The 16,017-nt window shown below is 35.1% G+C and overlaps 1 protein-coding gene across 1 annotated transcript in view; it reads right to left on the bottom strand.

Annotated features, from left to right (window-relative positions):
- Positions 1 to 11,352, bottom strand: part of LOC112684112 (laccase-5) — a 31,623-nt gene extending 20,271 nt beyond the window's left edge. Inside the window, exon 1 of the mRNA XM_025555436.1 lies at positions 11,202 to 11,352. Within this exon, the coding sequence (XP_025411221.1) occupies positions 11,202 to 11,352 (151 nt within the window). The remainder of the gene's footprint in view (positions 1 to 11,201) is intronic.
- Positions 11,353 to 16,017: the final 4,665 nt, after the last annotated feature.

Raw genomic sequence — 16,017 nt, 5'->3', positions numbered from 1 at the left:
CCCCCCCCCCCCCCCCCCCCCCCCCCCAAATAATAATGACGACGTACTTACCGACGTGCAGTCGTCAACAGCGGTCCCGAGGACAAATTATGTTCGATTTCAAAAGCCCGTGACAGCGAACTCGATACACCACCACCGACGTTTATTGACGTTTTACACGTCATTATTCTAATGTCTGCCGTATCGTTTTCACCGAAAACGCGAACGGTTTCCAGAAGAAAATTAATGGCACGTTTGACCGGAATAATCGTCGGTAAGTTTTATAAATGTTGTGCGGTTGTGTGTGCGTCGAAAATCGTTAAGGGAATCCATTACGGTACGATTTCATAATTAATTACGGTACGTTGTGCGCTGTGCGTAATTAAAAGCGGTGTGCGTCCACATGCGAAACGCAATCGACGCGTGATCATGATTATACATATCAGAGATACGAAACGCGTTGTATTCACGTGGTCGTGGACGATTTACCGATTTGAAAGGATCACATTTTACCGGACGTTTTACCGCGTCATTCCGTTTATCGGCAATTTACGATCAAACCGGTGTCACTCGAGTGCCGTGACATAATGCAATACGTAGTGCCAGTACGACACAGTTACGACGAGGATTTTCGGTTTTACAGTTTGACGGGACGTCAACATTTTGGGTGTATTAGTTATTTCCGAAGACTTATTTCAAAGGACTTATTTCCAAAGATCCAAAACGTTATCAAGGAGAAAAATTTTTTGTGTCCCTATTATTGTTATTATCATTTGATTATGTTACGTATGAAACTACCCTATGTAATGCTTTACGTGCAATAAATACTCGTTACAATCATGACTGATATTTTGGAGTATGAAATAAACGAATACAAAAAGAATTTGCAATAAAACGTACAACAAACAAGATTTGGCCGTATACAATGCACGTGTGGCGATAAAAAAGAGAGATTGTATACGTTATCAAAAAAATGGAAAAAAAAAACATCATCGTTATAATAACAAGCGAAGCAATTTTGTAGGGCACCTTTTACGATTGACCGCCATGGCAAAATTTTAATTCAGGTTTTGAATATTTTTCAGGTTTCATTGGGCTTTCCCTTTATCGACGTAATTTCATAAGTCTTAAACTTGCTCCGACTCTCACTTATTAACATCGAAAAGTTCATCAATCTCGTTAAGGATCTGATCGTGAGAGAGGGAGTCAAAACGTTTTTCGATCGTGTCGTATAAACTTAAAAACAGACACGATGTGTTTTTGATTTTGTAATTAACCCCTGTGTATCGAAAAACTAATAGATTACACGACGTGATGAAATACATTCCATTTATGTTCGTTTTACTCGAAAGATACTTTTCGTTACATTTGTATTTTTCGTTTAACGGCATTGACATTCAAATAGCGATAGTTATTTCAATGGATACGTGACTGTAGTGTAATGCGAACACGATGAATTTTATCCATTAACCGCTGTGACTACGTTTTTGTTTGGTATTTATTCGACTTCTCCATATCGCGTGTTTCGACTTAAACAGTATTATGCGTTTATGTTACTCTATATACTTACTAAGAACGCAACAAACGAATTTTATTGGACGTCATGAACTCCGCACGAAGTGGGATGTACGTATAGGTAATATATTATTTATTGTTACAACTTGGACTCTACCAATGTTTATAGCACGCTACACTAACCGATATTTATTATTGATGCAATTTCTACGCTCAAAACACGTAGGTCATGACCTAATGACGAGCATAACTTATTAGTAAGTCATTTATATATTAACATATATATATATATATATATATATATATATATAATATTTATGTACTTAATTAACAGCTTAATCTATTTTCATGTTTTTTCAGTACGACTTTGAAGCGAACAAAGATCATTTCCATGACATTATTAGGTAAAAAACAGATGTATACGTCTAGGAATATTTGTTGAAGCTGTAATGGGGGATAATGTATTAAATACATTACATAGTTTTGCAAAAGCTATATAAACATAAACAATATACACAGTTAATAATATAATAACGGAGATTATTCAAAGTAATGTTATTATTACGTTAGTATCGCGTATAAAATAAAACCACAACGACACAAAATGTAATGGCCTACGGTTTCAGAACACTTTCTTCGACGGTTTTCGAGTTAATTTTAATTCTTAACTGAAACTATATAATCCCACGTACGAATTTCACCGGTATTAAATGTAATAAAAGTAACTGTATATTTTTTATGTATAATATCATCAAATTGTATGTATCGCATACATGTGTATTCCGTTTAGACACACACTTATAAAATACATAATATAAATATATAATTGCATGCACATGAATAATCTTGTTTCACGTTTTAGTGTTAAAGTATATTGGTTTAAGTGTTAAATGTACTGTAATATCTTTTGACAAGCCAATTACACATTTGTTTCAAGAGAATTGCAATAATACATTTCATACATGCGTGTGGCCTGTACCAATTTCATTTTTGCAATAAAAAATTGAAAAATTGAAAAATTAATAAACCTATTTTATAGATTCATTAGTTTTGAGCGAGTATAGTATACATAAATATACCGAGAAAATTGTTTCGTTAAAGAATTTTAAAAATATAACAAATTAGTTTGATTGAAAATGATATATTAAATAATTTAAATAGAATGCAGTATTCGACGTGTAAGGTTCAATTATATTAAATTATGATAGAAAATAAGACTTATAAATTAAAATACCTACCCATAATTATCTTAGTTTAAATTAAATTTATTAAGACTAGTTTCGTTCGCTTGAAAAAAACCGTCCGTAATGGTTTGGAAAAAGCATTAAAAATAAAAATATAAGTATCATTGTAGTTAAATTGTATTTTTTTTTTAAATATTTTAAGCTGGTGAACTCGTGAACTCGATTTTAATTCCAATGGTATTTTTATCATTTTGTTTAATATGTTATTAAGTAAACTTTGTATCGTTGGAGGAAAAACATCGTATTATATATTATTCATAATCGTAAATTTTGGTACGTTACAATGTCAAACACAAGTAGGTAAAGGCAGTGTAGGTTACCGATTGTATATGATTAAACAAAAACGGGTTTTTTAGCATGCGCTAGTCATAGAAAATGGTAATCGCCATTAAAGTACACTAAAAAAATTTTTTTAGGAAGTTTCGGAAGACATTAATATTCGAAAATCAAAAACTTAAAATAGCCATGATATACGTATATATTTACTATATATTTATATTATATGGGTCTTGGGCGCGATAGATATGACGTACATTTACCTATCCTGTATCACTTATATCACAAAACTGATTCGTTTTGAAATGTGAATAACAAAAAACTATACCAGGACGCAGGGAGCAGGACAAATTCAAATCTGCCCGAGCGGTGGTTGCTGAACTCTCCGCGGAGTGTCCTATTTGCTGGGCGAAAAATATTCGTTAGCAAAACGATACGTGTAACGTTAACGGTGGTTTTCCGCGATCGAATCGTAAGCGCAAAACACAATAATAACAAACATAATAATAACAATAATAACGGTGTCGTATCGACGTACATAATACGATAAATCGCAGCAGCGGCGCGACACACGGCGTTCTGCCACCTGAACGTTTCTCAATACATTTACGCGCGTAAAATTCGCCGTGGAACGCTCGAGGCATACAAATCCGGTACGTACCGCCGCGGCTCGTGCTGTTACACATTCCGTACACTTTCCGTATTATCACTGTTTTCCTCATACATCGGAACACCGAACGCTTTCCACGAGAACGCGTGCACGCGCAACAAAAACATAGAAATAAACATCTGTCCGGTCGCGGATCCATGGCGAATCGCGTTTAAACGCGCCGAAAGAGTGCATGCTTTAAACGTGAGACAACCGATTGAACGGAAAACAAATGTGAATATCGTGTTTGCATACATCGAGTGATGTTCGGTCCGCAGCACAATCGATTTGTTCGACCCAACACAATGATATGTGTACGACTTATGACCAAACGAAAAGTACCACACGAATAACGATTTTCGCGCCGTGGTAAAATGTGGAGTAATTTCTTGCATTAATATTTTTACCCGGCTGGGAAAATAACTGGGACAAGGAGAAATATCGCGTAATCAAGAGAGTATGTTTTAAAAACAAACGTTGCCATGGTTTACTTAATGAATAAAATATCTAAAGATCGGTCATAATAGATATTTTACATTTTTGCATTATAATTATTATTGTTTTCAATTGGTTTTGGATTTCATAAAACTCGTCTAGGAGAATATGCCATATTCTAGGCATCCCGAAAATGGTCACTGGTAAGTATCGTGGGGGAAAACGTGCAGATCGGAGAGTCGAAACACCTCGATTGCTGAACTTCCATGGTAGCCGATCGTTTAATTATGAACCGTATTACAGCAGTTATGAGCGGTCGACGAGAAAAACAATTCAACGATTATGTGTTTGAATTGAAATACTCGTAATTGGTCGAACGCACCATCCATAATGGGTATTATTAATGCGTTTATGTGTAAAAACGATTATAACACATGTGTAAGCGGAATTGTGACGATTATAATTAAACGCGTTCTGTTATTACAATTATTATTATTTAAGACGATTACAATATTTTCTACGTTTAAACGTATAAGTTATCACTGATTCGATGTAATCGCATATAAATGTATATTTTTTCCGGGCATTAAAGTCTCCTCGCGAACAGTACATTCAAAATATTATTATATGGTAGTAATATCGCCGCCATCGTCGTAATTATTTAACGACCACGTGGTATTGCAGAAATATTGATTGTTGGGAAAATGTTTGGATTAATTATAAAATAAAAAAAAAATACAATTTATAGATTGGCGACAGAACGAAATATAGACGTGTATATATATATAATTTATATATACGTACTCGAAACCTGCGATGGAGTAACGTTTCACAATATTTCACACCATTTCGTTGTTCCGCAGTTAATCGTGTGAAAATTACAATTGATTTTATTTTTCTACGCTATTATTGCAGGGCAACCTCGTTTCATTGTAACCCATTTTATAATATTGCCGATTACCTATCTTCAATGTACCGAAGACAATATCATATCTCAATGTGACAAATATAAAAACACACACGTATATACATATACAGAGTGTTTGAATACGCTTTTCGTAGCTTTTCGAACTACTGTGTACATTACAATAGTGTAAAATATGAAAATAGTGAACAATTTTTCTTTCTAGTGTTTATTTTCGCGTGAACGCATTCGATCATATACGTACGTGGTACATCTTGTGTTGTACGCGTATTGTTAATGGTTATTCGTTTTTTGATCACATGTATACAATGTATTAATACGAAATCCTTGCCCTAAATAATTATACTCATTGCCTATGGTAAATCGCAGTGGCGGCAGCATCAAGACCTTTGACCCGGAGCCAGTGAGTGACTATAATATATGTTCCTACAGTACTTGTGTAAACGCTGCATATTATATATTCGGGTTGTCGATAAGGATAATAAATTCACCTTCGACTTTGAAGGGGAAAACGTTACGTAGCAATATTATAATTGTAATATATATATATATATATATATATATACTAACCGACCTATTCAATCTTAAGTTATAGTGCTACGTTGGATTAGATTATTATTTTATTTATTCCCTCCTCACCTCCGATGATGAGAATTCAATCACATCATCACAGTTGGTGATCCACTACGTTGTGACGTCGTGGAACAACGATTATATGTATTATATAAATTCTACAATATAATAACGGTGATGATGAAAAAATGAAAGTGATTCGATATTTCATACATTTTTATTTTCCGATTCTGTTCCCTAAGAGAGGAGTCTATATGACTTTTTCATATAAAATAATTTTATATTTATATAGCATATAATACTACTGGGGCCAGAAACTATAGGATCAAAAAGAAAAAGAAAAGTGGCCGTGTCTTCAACGCATGGTAAGACAATTACGCGAGTACCAAGTCTAAAACGATTACAATCGGTGTTTATTATACACTATTAAATGTTGAATAAGATAAAAAAAACCAAAACTACCATGCAAGTTTTCGATTTTTTTTTTGTATTATCTTAAAACCCATAAACGTTTAAACACTGTGTATAATCATTATAAATCGAACACGATTATTTACCTGAATGATCACTCCAGTTGGTAATACGCGCGTTGTGCAATTTATACGGATATTAAATATATGCTTTACTAGAACAACATTATAATAATTTGTGTAACTCTATAAAAAGATGAATAACTGTTGAAAAAATAACACTCATGCTTAATGTACTATTAATATTTAAGTATGTGCAATTGTATCGGAATCATACGTTGTATACATTATTAGCATAAGTGACTATTGCTGCACACAATTTAATTTAAAAAAATGTATTTGTTCATTTAAAAAATAATATACACAAAAAATCGATAGTTTATAATGATAATATGATCGTTTTTAATTTTTCATATAATAATATTATTAATGACAAATGTATAAACAGTGTGATGCAATGACAGTTTATTGATCTTAATCGGTGAATATGTACATCATAAATTGAAATAGATAGTGAATGTCATACGAGTACGATTTTAGTTCGTGTTCATGTACGTTATAACGTTGTTTAGAATAGATAAGTTACCGTGGATGCAAAATTAATATTTATATCACGACCAACTCAAATGAATAATTATAATAAAGATACGATATGGGCTATGGGTGAAATTAAAAACGTACATTATTAATATATGATATGCTTATTACATAGACATATTTGTTTGGATAAAATTTTCAAATAAGTTACGTGGTTTTCTTTTGCTCAATTCTAAAACGTGGGTATATCGGCACCGCCCAGAAGTGTAGATGGATGAAATATTCAAATACGCATTTCTATTGAAAAGAAAAAAAAAAGTTTATTTTAACTATTTCGTTCTCGGGCGAATCGCGTAATAATATTATAATAAAAAATTATGTATTTAGAACTTGGTTTTTCTTATCATCGCGGACGGACGGACGGTCAACGAATAGAATTTAACTGCTGAAAGAACACAAATTCGTTTGTATGATGGGTACTGGAGCGTATACGTGGTACATACGATACTATTGCAATCTTGTTTCATTCATTAAAAGCGCAATCGCAGCCCGCGGATATTATGTATGGGTGCATAATCACGAACCGCGACTGTTGAATACAATAAATTAAATCTACAGAACGCGTACGATATAATAAGTATAGGTATTGGATAATAATTCGTTGGCGGACATGTGTCTAATTGACGGTTAACGACGATTAAGGACCATAAAGTGTCCGATTATACGCGCACAAATCTCGAGGATTTCGTACGTCTGTAGCACGGGATTACTTCACAAGTATTGTTTTGCCATCGTTTATATTTTTATAATTTTTTTTTTTTTTTTTTTAGTTTATTTATTGTTTTTTTCGTTCACCTTCCGGCCACGATCACCGTTTAGTTGTGTATACCGCTATGAAACGTTTTCCCTTTTCAATTCGTCCACCATGCACGCACACATGCAGTTGAACGTCAACGAAGGATCTACACGTATTTTGCGTTTAACGCATGTCACGTATCGCAATGCTTAACCCATTATTTGAATAACACGCACGGCAATAATACGAGCTGGCATGTTCGTCTTATGTGTGGATTTTATTTGTAAACATCGACTATAGCTCGGACTTTTCTACGTACGAATCCAGGAAGGCCAATTGGGTCTAAACCCTCCCCTACCAAAATTGTTTCATATCTGTCCCTAAAAATAGTTATCCTATATAGATTATAATTGAAATGTAACATAAAGTACTTTTAATTTGAAAAGTAAATAAAAATGAAATGCTAATTTTTAATCTTAAATGTGAGAAAATAATTAATTTTTGTAAACAGTTCTAGTTTTGAGTGGAAGGAATCAAAGTTTTTAAACCCCTCCCTCCCAAATAAATTAAATTTCTGTTAACGTGCTTGTTAATAAAATGCGTGTAAAATGTGTACAGTAAAATAAGTGCAATTATTGAAATATACGACTGCATCACGTGTTTAACGAGTACGTGTATAATATTGAAATCTTCGGTCGCGTATGGTAGAAAATTCATTTGATTTCAATTTATTCACTGAAAACGTATAATATCACGTTGCAGTGGATTATAGGGGTTCAGAAAGCGGGTCTTCGATAGTAATAATACGTTGCTGTGCTACTGCAACGATTATTCGCATTACGTAAAATCAGTGGCGTAGCAAGAGTACGGCGAACTGTTTCTACACCAGGGGCGTGAATTGCAAAAGGGTGCCAAATTGTGTGAAAGTCGTATTTATATCCTACAGTCAAATCGAAATTTTTTCATTGTACTCTATGAAATACGTAGATGTTGTCTATTTGTACACACTGCGTGTGAATTTAATGATGAAATTACGAAAATAACGCAAGGACATTTAAATAAAAAATTTCATATAAAGAAATTATCGATGGATTTGCTAGCCATAAAGCGAGAATGTTAAATTTTCAAAGTTTAAAATTAACACTGTAATAACTTATAAGTATAAATTGTATACTGAAAAATATTAGTAAAGAAAATATCGTGCCATCAATCTTTTTGTTTGCCAGGGGCGCTAGCGAGTCTTTCTACGCCACTGCGTAAAATGATAAATTGCAGCAGCTATCGAATCGCTGTTATTGTACACCGGTCCATGGGAAACGACAAACGTCCGTATCGAAGATTTTCACCGGATAACTGCGGAAGCAGTGACCATCGCCAACGACGTGCGGTTGTACCTACTGCGTACACGACGTGTACACCGGTCGTGGTAACGAATTTTCGTTTTATTTCTCCCTCGCAACGAACCCCGTGCCTATTCCAATATTGTGACGTGTGCAAGAATTTTTCCCGTTCCCGCGTGATACCGGCAACTGCTCGGGTCTAGGTCAAACCATGTCGGTAATGGTATTATTTTTTCTTCTAATTGTTACACTGTTCTCCGTCCGACCACCAAGGATCACTGGCGGCGGTGGTGCCCTCATGTACGCAGACGATTGCAATATCGGCCGTCCGACCGTGACACGGAAAAGCACGCACAGAACCCAATACATAAAACACTACTACCCACTCGCCTACATGCGCACACGTCATACGTTTGCGAATTCTGTTGCCGGCGCGGTGGTGTTGCGATAGTCACGATTTCAATGGCGTTCGGTATCCACAGAGGTCGAGAGACCGGACGTGCGAGACCGACGGCGGCTGCCGGCCAGAGCTTCGAACGGGTCGAAACGAATCGGAACGGAAAGAAAATATACTGAGCGTTTGCGAGAACACGGGACAGAAAAATGCGATGCATGCGTGTAGGCACTTTTCTGCGCTCGTGACTTGCTCGCAGTCCCGATTCGCATGTTTCCCGAGCGCGAAACAGCCGAGCTGAACATCGGTATTGCGCAACGAAACAGATTTGCCGCCGATATATCATCCGTGCGGGTCGTTCGAACTTGACAGAAATGATATCATCAGCAGTGCGGGCGGAATACGAACGGTGTAAACAATTGTATCAAATGAGTACCCCGTTTTCAATATTTCATGTTATCCGCGCTAAATTTTAAATAAATGTTTGAAGGCAGTGACGTACACTACGTATGGAAGTGACGGAGTTTTTTTTTATTAAGTAAAAATTGATTTCACAATACCTGTAAATATAATCGTAAATAATTTGTGATATACATGGTACCTACACGGTCAATCAAAACACCTACCCTCATTAAAACGCAAAAATGTTGATAAGGTACTAGAAAAAAGATACGTTTAAAGATGATAGGATAAATACGATATGTACAAAAACATTAGTGTTTATATGATAAACATAGAAAATGATTTGCTACTTTCTTTCGAATCTCGGAGTATACATTTTACATTTTGCTCCACACGCCCTGGTAGACCTAGATTTATTATACTTAATGGGTATCCCGAAGATAACGATGTGGGCCCATATTTTTCTACGCTACATCGAAATATATAATTGAATGGTCGGGTATTAGCAATTCGTAAATTCTACAGTAGCAAATAATTACAAAGGATGTATCTACTATCATTTTTTATAAATATTATGTAGAATTTATGTTCGTAACTGTCTATAAAAAATTTTATCATATTTATAATTATTAAATTATCAAGTAATTATTATAAAATGTTCTCACGTTATTCCACGAAACAAATTAAATTCGAAAATATGTTACATAGCACGTTATTCCCGCCGAGCCTCCATTAAATGGAAAAAATATAATATCGCATGTCTTACGAACATTTGAATTAGATACAATGTTATACGATCTGCGGTGTCGTCTTGGATGGCAAAAAAAAAAAATAAATAAATAAATAAGAAAATATGTGGATAGGTATTGAAATTAATCGGGAGGTCTCGAGTTTTCACTTTACGTTTCTATTTAAATTCTATACGCAACGAAATGGTTCATATATATGTGGTTAAACGCGAATACCTACAACATTTATATATATATATATATAATTATGGTTCGTCCTTGACAATTGAAAACTATTAGACGTTGAAATACGCACACCGAAGAAAATCGAATTTTATTTATTACTATGTACGTTGCATTGATTAAAAAGTTAATAAGTCCTATACCATTATTATATTATGTCAGCATCACAATACAAATATTATGAAAAATTTAATATTATTTTATGTACGTATACATCGAAAAGAATGCATAAACCGGAGACTTTAACGAGTGTGTCCACGTTTTTTTTTTTCGATTTCTAGATAAAATTAGGCGGACAGAGTTTTCTAATACTAATTAATTTATGTATAACGGGTAAATATCTAAATTGAGAAAACTCATTTTGTACATGCAATATGCATTAGATATAATACTATTCATCACATACAATGACGGATGGGCTGGAAAATTCGAAAAACTATAAGTACGACCGTTTTAGCGTTTAATAGGAAAAATAATTACAAATACGTAAACGGTGACGTAAATGGTTTGAATAACCCGCCGACGAAATTTAGCACGTGTTTCGAACTCTGTTCATCCACCGTGAAAATACAAATGTATACTAAATTTTCGGAATTTTCCTCGCACGAACACAATACGAACGTACGTAAATATTCGCATAGAAAAAAGACAAGTAAGCACGTGGAACGTGCGATTTAGATTTTTCAACTCTTTACCTGTTCGTTTCTTGACCCGGGTGCCGGCGTACATGGTCGAGTTCTCCATGTTCGTGTGCGTCAAGACGATGGTCGATTGAACGGGAGCCGGCGCGAAGTACAGCGACGCGGTCACCAGGACCAGGCACCACACGTGGTACAGATGGTTCATTTCGGAGCGCGGGCGAGACAGATGTGATGAAAAGAGAGAGAAAAAAAAAAGTAAAAACGCCTAACACCGCGGTCGTCAATCAACGTGTTGACGCGCACGTCATAAATACGGAGACACTCGGTCGGTTCAGATAATTTTACCGTGTACAACGGTACGTAAACGTTTTTTTTCTATTACTATTAACGTCAGAGCGTTAAAAAAAAAAAAAACTTGTAAAAAAAAAATTGTCTTTACTGTCCGCTGTTGACGATCGGAAGACGATAACCGCGACGGCGGAAACCGTTGTGTTTGCAGAGAAAGACAGCGGGTCCTCGTATCGGACCAACGCTCGCGAATGGACTGAATTCCTTGTCGGCTGCGAATAATTGACTACTACTCTCTTTTAACCGCGACCTCAACGCCAACCGCCACCACCGCGACCACGGACCGCGCGCGCGCACACCGTCTTCGCGCCTTTCCATTTCTTCGACGTCGCGCGCCTCCTCCGGCCTTATCCCGTTCGTTACACGATTCTGTAACAACGGTGATAATTACTATTTTTGTAATTTTGTTTTGGTTTCTTCTCTCTCTCTCTCTCTCCGTGTACCGCAGCGTTCGTCTCCGCGGATTTTCGTTATCGTATTGCGCGATCGTAAGCGAACACACGTGCTCGCGGCGCGGCCTTAAAAACTCTCATTAGGTTCATTATCCAGTCGTAACGCATATTCGCACGCATGTTCATCGTTATAACCGTAGGTTTCGCACTGATAAGTTTTTTGGATTCGGTCCCGAACGCGTTTTCCGATGATTATTGTGAGATAACGCGTGATACAATCGTCGCACCTGCGTAGGCCTTTTGTTCGTCTGTTTAATATGTAGGTTTACTGCGTTTGCCTGGTCTTCATCGGAGTATTTCTAAAAATCAGGATTCATTTCAATCCCTACATACTCGAGAAAACGTGGGGATGGTATTTAAAATGTAAGCGAATGATTAAAACGTGAAAAATCAAATTATTTGATTTCTCACGAAAATCTATCGTACGGTACGTACACATTTTTAATCAAACATCAAAAAATATACCAATATGTGTATAAAATCATGTTACATAAATTATGTTTTTGAATAGAAAATCAATAGCACATAAATTGTTACGCGGAAAAAATGTGTGCAGCGCGTAAGGTATGAATCGTTCGGCAGTACGTACGTAGTAATATACTTTTCGTATAAGTAATGCATATTTAAATATTTATCATCGGTGCAATGAGATATACGGTTTAATCGTATGTGGACACTTAACGCTGATTTGTTGGTATTGAATATTCACGACATTAAAGTAGCAATGGGCCCTTACTTGTGACCTTCACTACCGTGAGCTTCGGATAAGTCGATTTAATAAAATATAATATCAATAATAATAATATTAATATGTTTATCTGTACTAATACGTCGTTCTACATTTTCATTCACGTTTCGAAATTCCAAGTATGTTTATTTCATCAAGTAAATCATAAAGACTATCGGGTTTTTGGTGTCCATATATCACATATAATTTATTCACGTACTTTTATGTTATACATACGAGTATTTATTATAATTATAATATTTTATACGTATAAATAATCAATGAAATGTGTTCCACTGCTGCTATCATCCAAGGTGCATTGGAATGTGTATTTACATAAGTTTTTCGATATTTCTGCAAGTCGGCTAGGTTAACGAGTATGAAATGCGTACATGAAAATTGTCGGATATTATTTAACTTCGATATTAAAATTTATTATAATATGAGCCGCAAATCAGATGTAAAAATTAAATATTAAATTATACAGAGGTAATAGAAAATATAAATAAATAAGTAATCGTCACATTTATAAATGTAGTATAAAAATGGAATGAAACTCTTGCAATGTAATTGAGTAAGTGAATGCTTGAGTAATATAGTAATAAAGTACTAAATGTATTAAACTGTTTTTAATACATTTATAGTTTAATTATAATATGTTTGTAATTTAAAAATAATTGAATGTCATCCTGAAAGGAATTACATAATCATAATATAGGAAAACTTTTCTTTCTACTTTTTAAAGTTTTGCATTTTACACGGGTCTAAGCCCATTTTATTTTATTATTATTTATATGGTGGCATAAATTATAATTATTAAGTTTTCGAATACTCTTCAAAACATTCTTAGAGACGATTTACGTTATTAATTGATAGGAAATTCGGTTTTTAGTGAACCTCTATTATACGAGTTGAAACAATTTAGACGAATTATGGGCCGGTAAAAACCTTTCAATGAAAAACGATGAAAATCAAAATATCTTCTTAGTGGCATGATTTTTCCACTCATCTCGCATGCATAAATGTCGCAAGGATATTGTATCTACGTTATTCTCAAGAGAAATCGAAGTACGTATTAAAAATCATATTCAAGGTGTCTTTTAATCGGTATCTGGAAATGGTCCACTGTATCGTATGTGTATGTGCCTATTAAAAATGTATCTCGTTTACCCCGATGTAAATTATATTATTAAAATTGCATCTACATTCAAACCACGGCGTCCGGTCGATGTTTCAATATATTATATGTTATGCATGGTTAAATGAAAATCGTGCAGTCGTATTAGTTACGTATACACACTCGTGGAAGAATTCTCCGAACCGTAAGTAAACATGCTGATATATACGTGGTTTTGCGCGTAAAATTCGCAAAAGAAATTGACGGCGCACGTGATTTCCGTGCGCCTCGTTCGTACGAGAACATAATATATTCGTATGAGTTTTATCTAAATATTATAAAATATTTGTATCACAGCAATAATCTGTACCAGTTAACGCGTTCGCACCTAAGAAAATGATTTCAACGTTTCGGTGTGCTGTAATAATTATTATTACCGTTGCGCGCGCTCGCGTTTCATAAATGCGATTCCAAACACGACATGTTAAATGAAACGTATATTAACAGCTGTTACCGTGCGATATGGATACGAATACAACGTGTTATTATGCATAATAATACTATGTACATGCGCATAACCGATTTACAAAAACTTTTCGCCGATTGTTAAATACACTTATGTAATGTCGCCTAATATCATCATCATTATTATTATTATTATTACGTGTATACAATTATCATCGTTAATCGCCGATATTTGTACGCACTATTGGTGTATCGAATTGACGTATGTAAATTAAAACTTATAAACCACTTACCCACTAGAAGAAATTATTTTATCCATTCACGTTGAATAGAAACCAAACGTGCAGTGTTATGATATTATAATTATCGATATTATATATTATAATATTATTATTATTTTTAAAATCTTTCGTAATTATATATTATACATATCACACGCGTATGTGGTGGAGTTTGACTATACAAATTAGAATGATTATGCCGTATTGAATTTATCTAGTAAATCTGCGCGGAAATCGACAAGGATGAGATATGTATTGTGACCATGGACGCAACTAGAGTCTAAATATTGGGTGTGCTGACATTTCTGAAAATTAAATTAAATGGTATTTAACTGTAATTACTATAGATTATGTAGATCTGAAAAAAAAAAAACAGGAGTGCTTTTGAACCTAGGGGTTGCTAAAAACCCTATTGCGCTTCCTAGTTGCGCCTATGCTCGCGACCTTTGTATTTCGCTAGGTTTAATCGACCAAGAACGAGAGCCGAACAGGTCGCAGCGGAGGATGCCGATCGGTACAATCCGTAACGTGAGAAACATAAATCGTTGTTGATCCCGTCGCCTCGTGTTGGCCGAAAAACGTTTCGAATGAAACACGTCGCGCTGCACGGTACCGTGGTTACGAAATGTTTCTAATCGAAACGACCAATTTGGAAAACGAATTTCGATTTGTCAGCGGGTTCCGGAACAACGTAAAACCGGAAGCACATTCAATTCAAACGTGTTAAATTGTGGTGACCACTGTTGTCGCAACGACCTCGCGAAAACCATTGCGGAGAAACAGCGTCGTCGCGTAAGTACACCTGTCATGAGAACATGCCGTACAGGCAGTCGCTTTTGGCTGCGCCGAAGCAGCGATATAGTTCCGACACAACCACGTCCCGTGTTCGCTTCAACGCGCATCGTCCCACGCACTACGGTTTTGTTTGTGTCCGTGCACGGTAAGGGCCGGACCTAGCAGTTGGGATACCGGGAGGTGAGCCGCTTTTATTTGTAGGAAAGTTTTTTTTAAGTTTTTTTGAGGTTTATCGGTTTATGCTCATTGTGTCGACAGGCAGACGCATTTTATAATGAGATTGCATAAGAAAATGTCTACAATTAAATAAACGGTCTTTCAACTGTTAATATTAATATTAAGTATTCAAATTCTTAAAATAATATACAATAATTTTTAATGAAAATTTACGGTTTTTTTTTTTTTAGGGTTATTATTATACTTTGGTGCATTATAGTAAACCGTTTTTTTTATTTTCCCGGTAGAAATTTCTGACCCAGTTCGGCCTGGTGTACGGTGTAATTTGAACATTTTTTTATTTGTACGCCGATGGACGACATACACAGTACATTTTGTATCGTTGTACGGTGTTCAAACAACACCGACCGTTTTGTTCAAATACCGAAATCGACCGCACACTACTTTATTTTTCTTCAGTTTTCCTACGAACGCTCTTCTAGTTTCCATAATTCCACATATTGTGGCT

Source organism: Sipha flava, unplaced genomic scaffold, assembly GCF_003268045.1.
Source record: "Sipha flava isolate LNK unplaced genomic scaffold, YSA_version1 241_pilon_pilon, whole genome shotgun sequence".
Lineage (NCBI taxonomy): Eukaryota > Metazoa > Arthropoda > Insecta > Hemiptera > Aphididae > Sipha > Sipha flava.
This window is presented reverse-complemented; position numbering and strand designations above follow the sequence as displayed.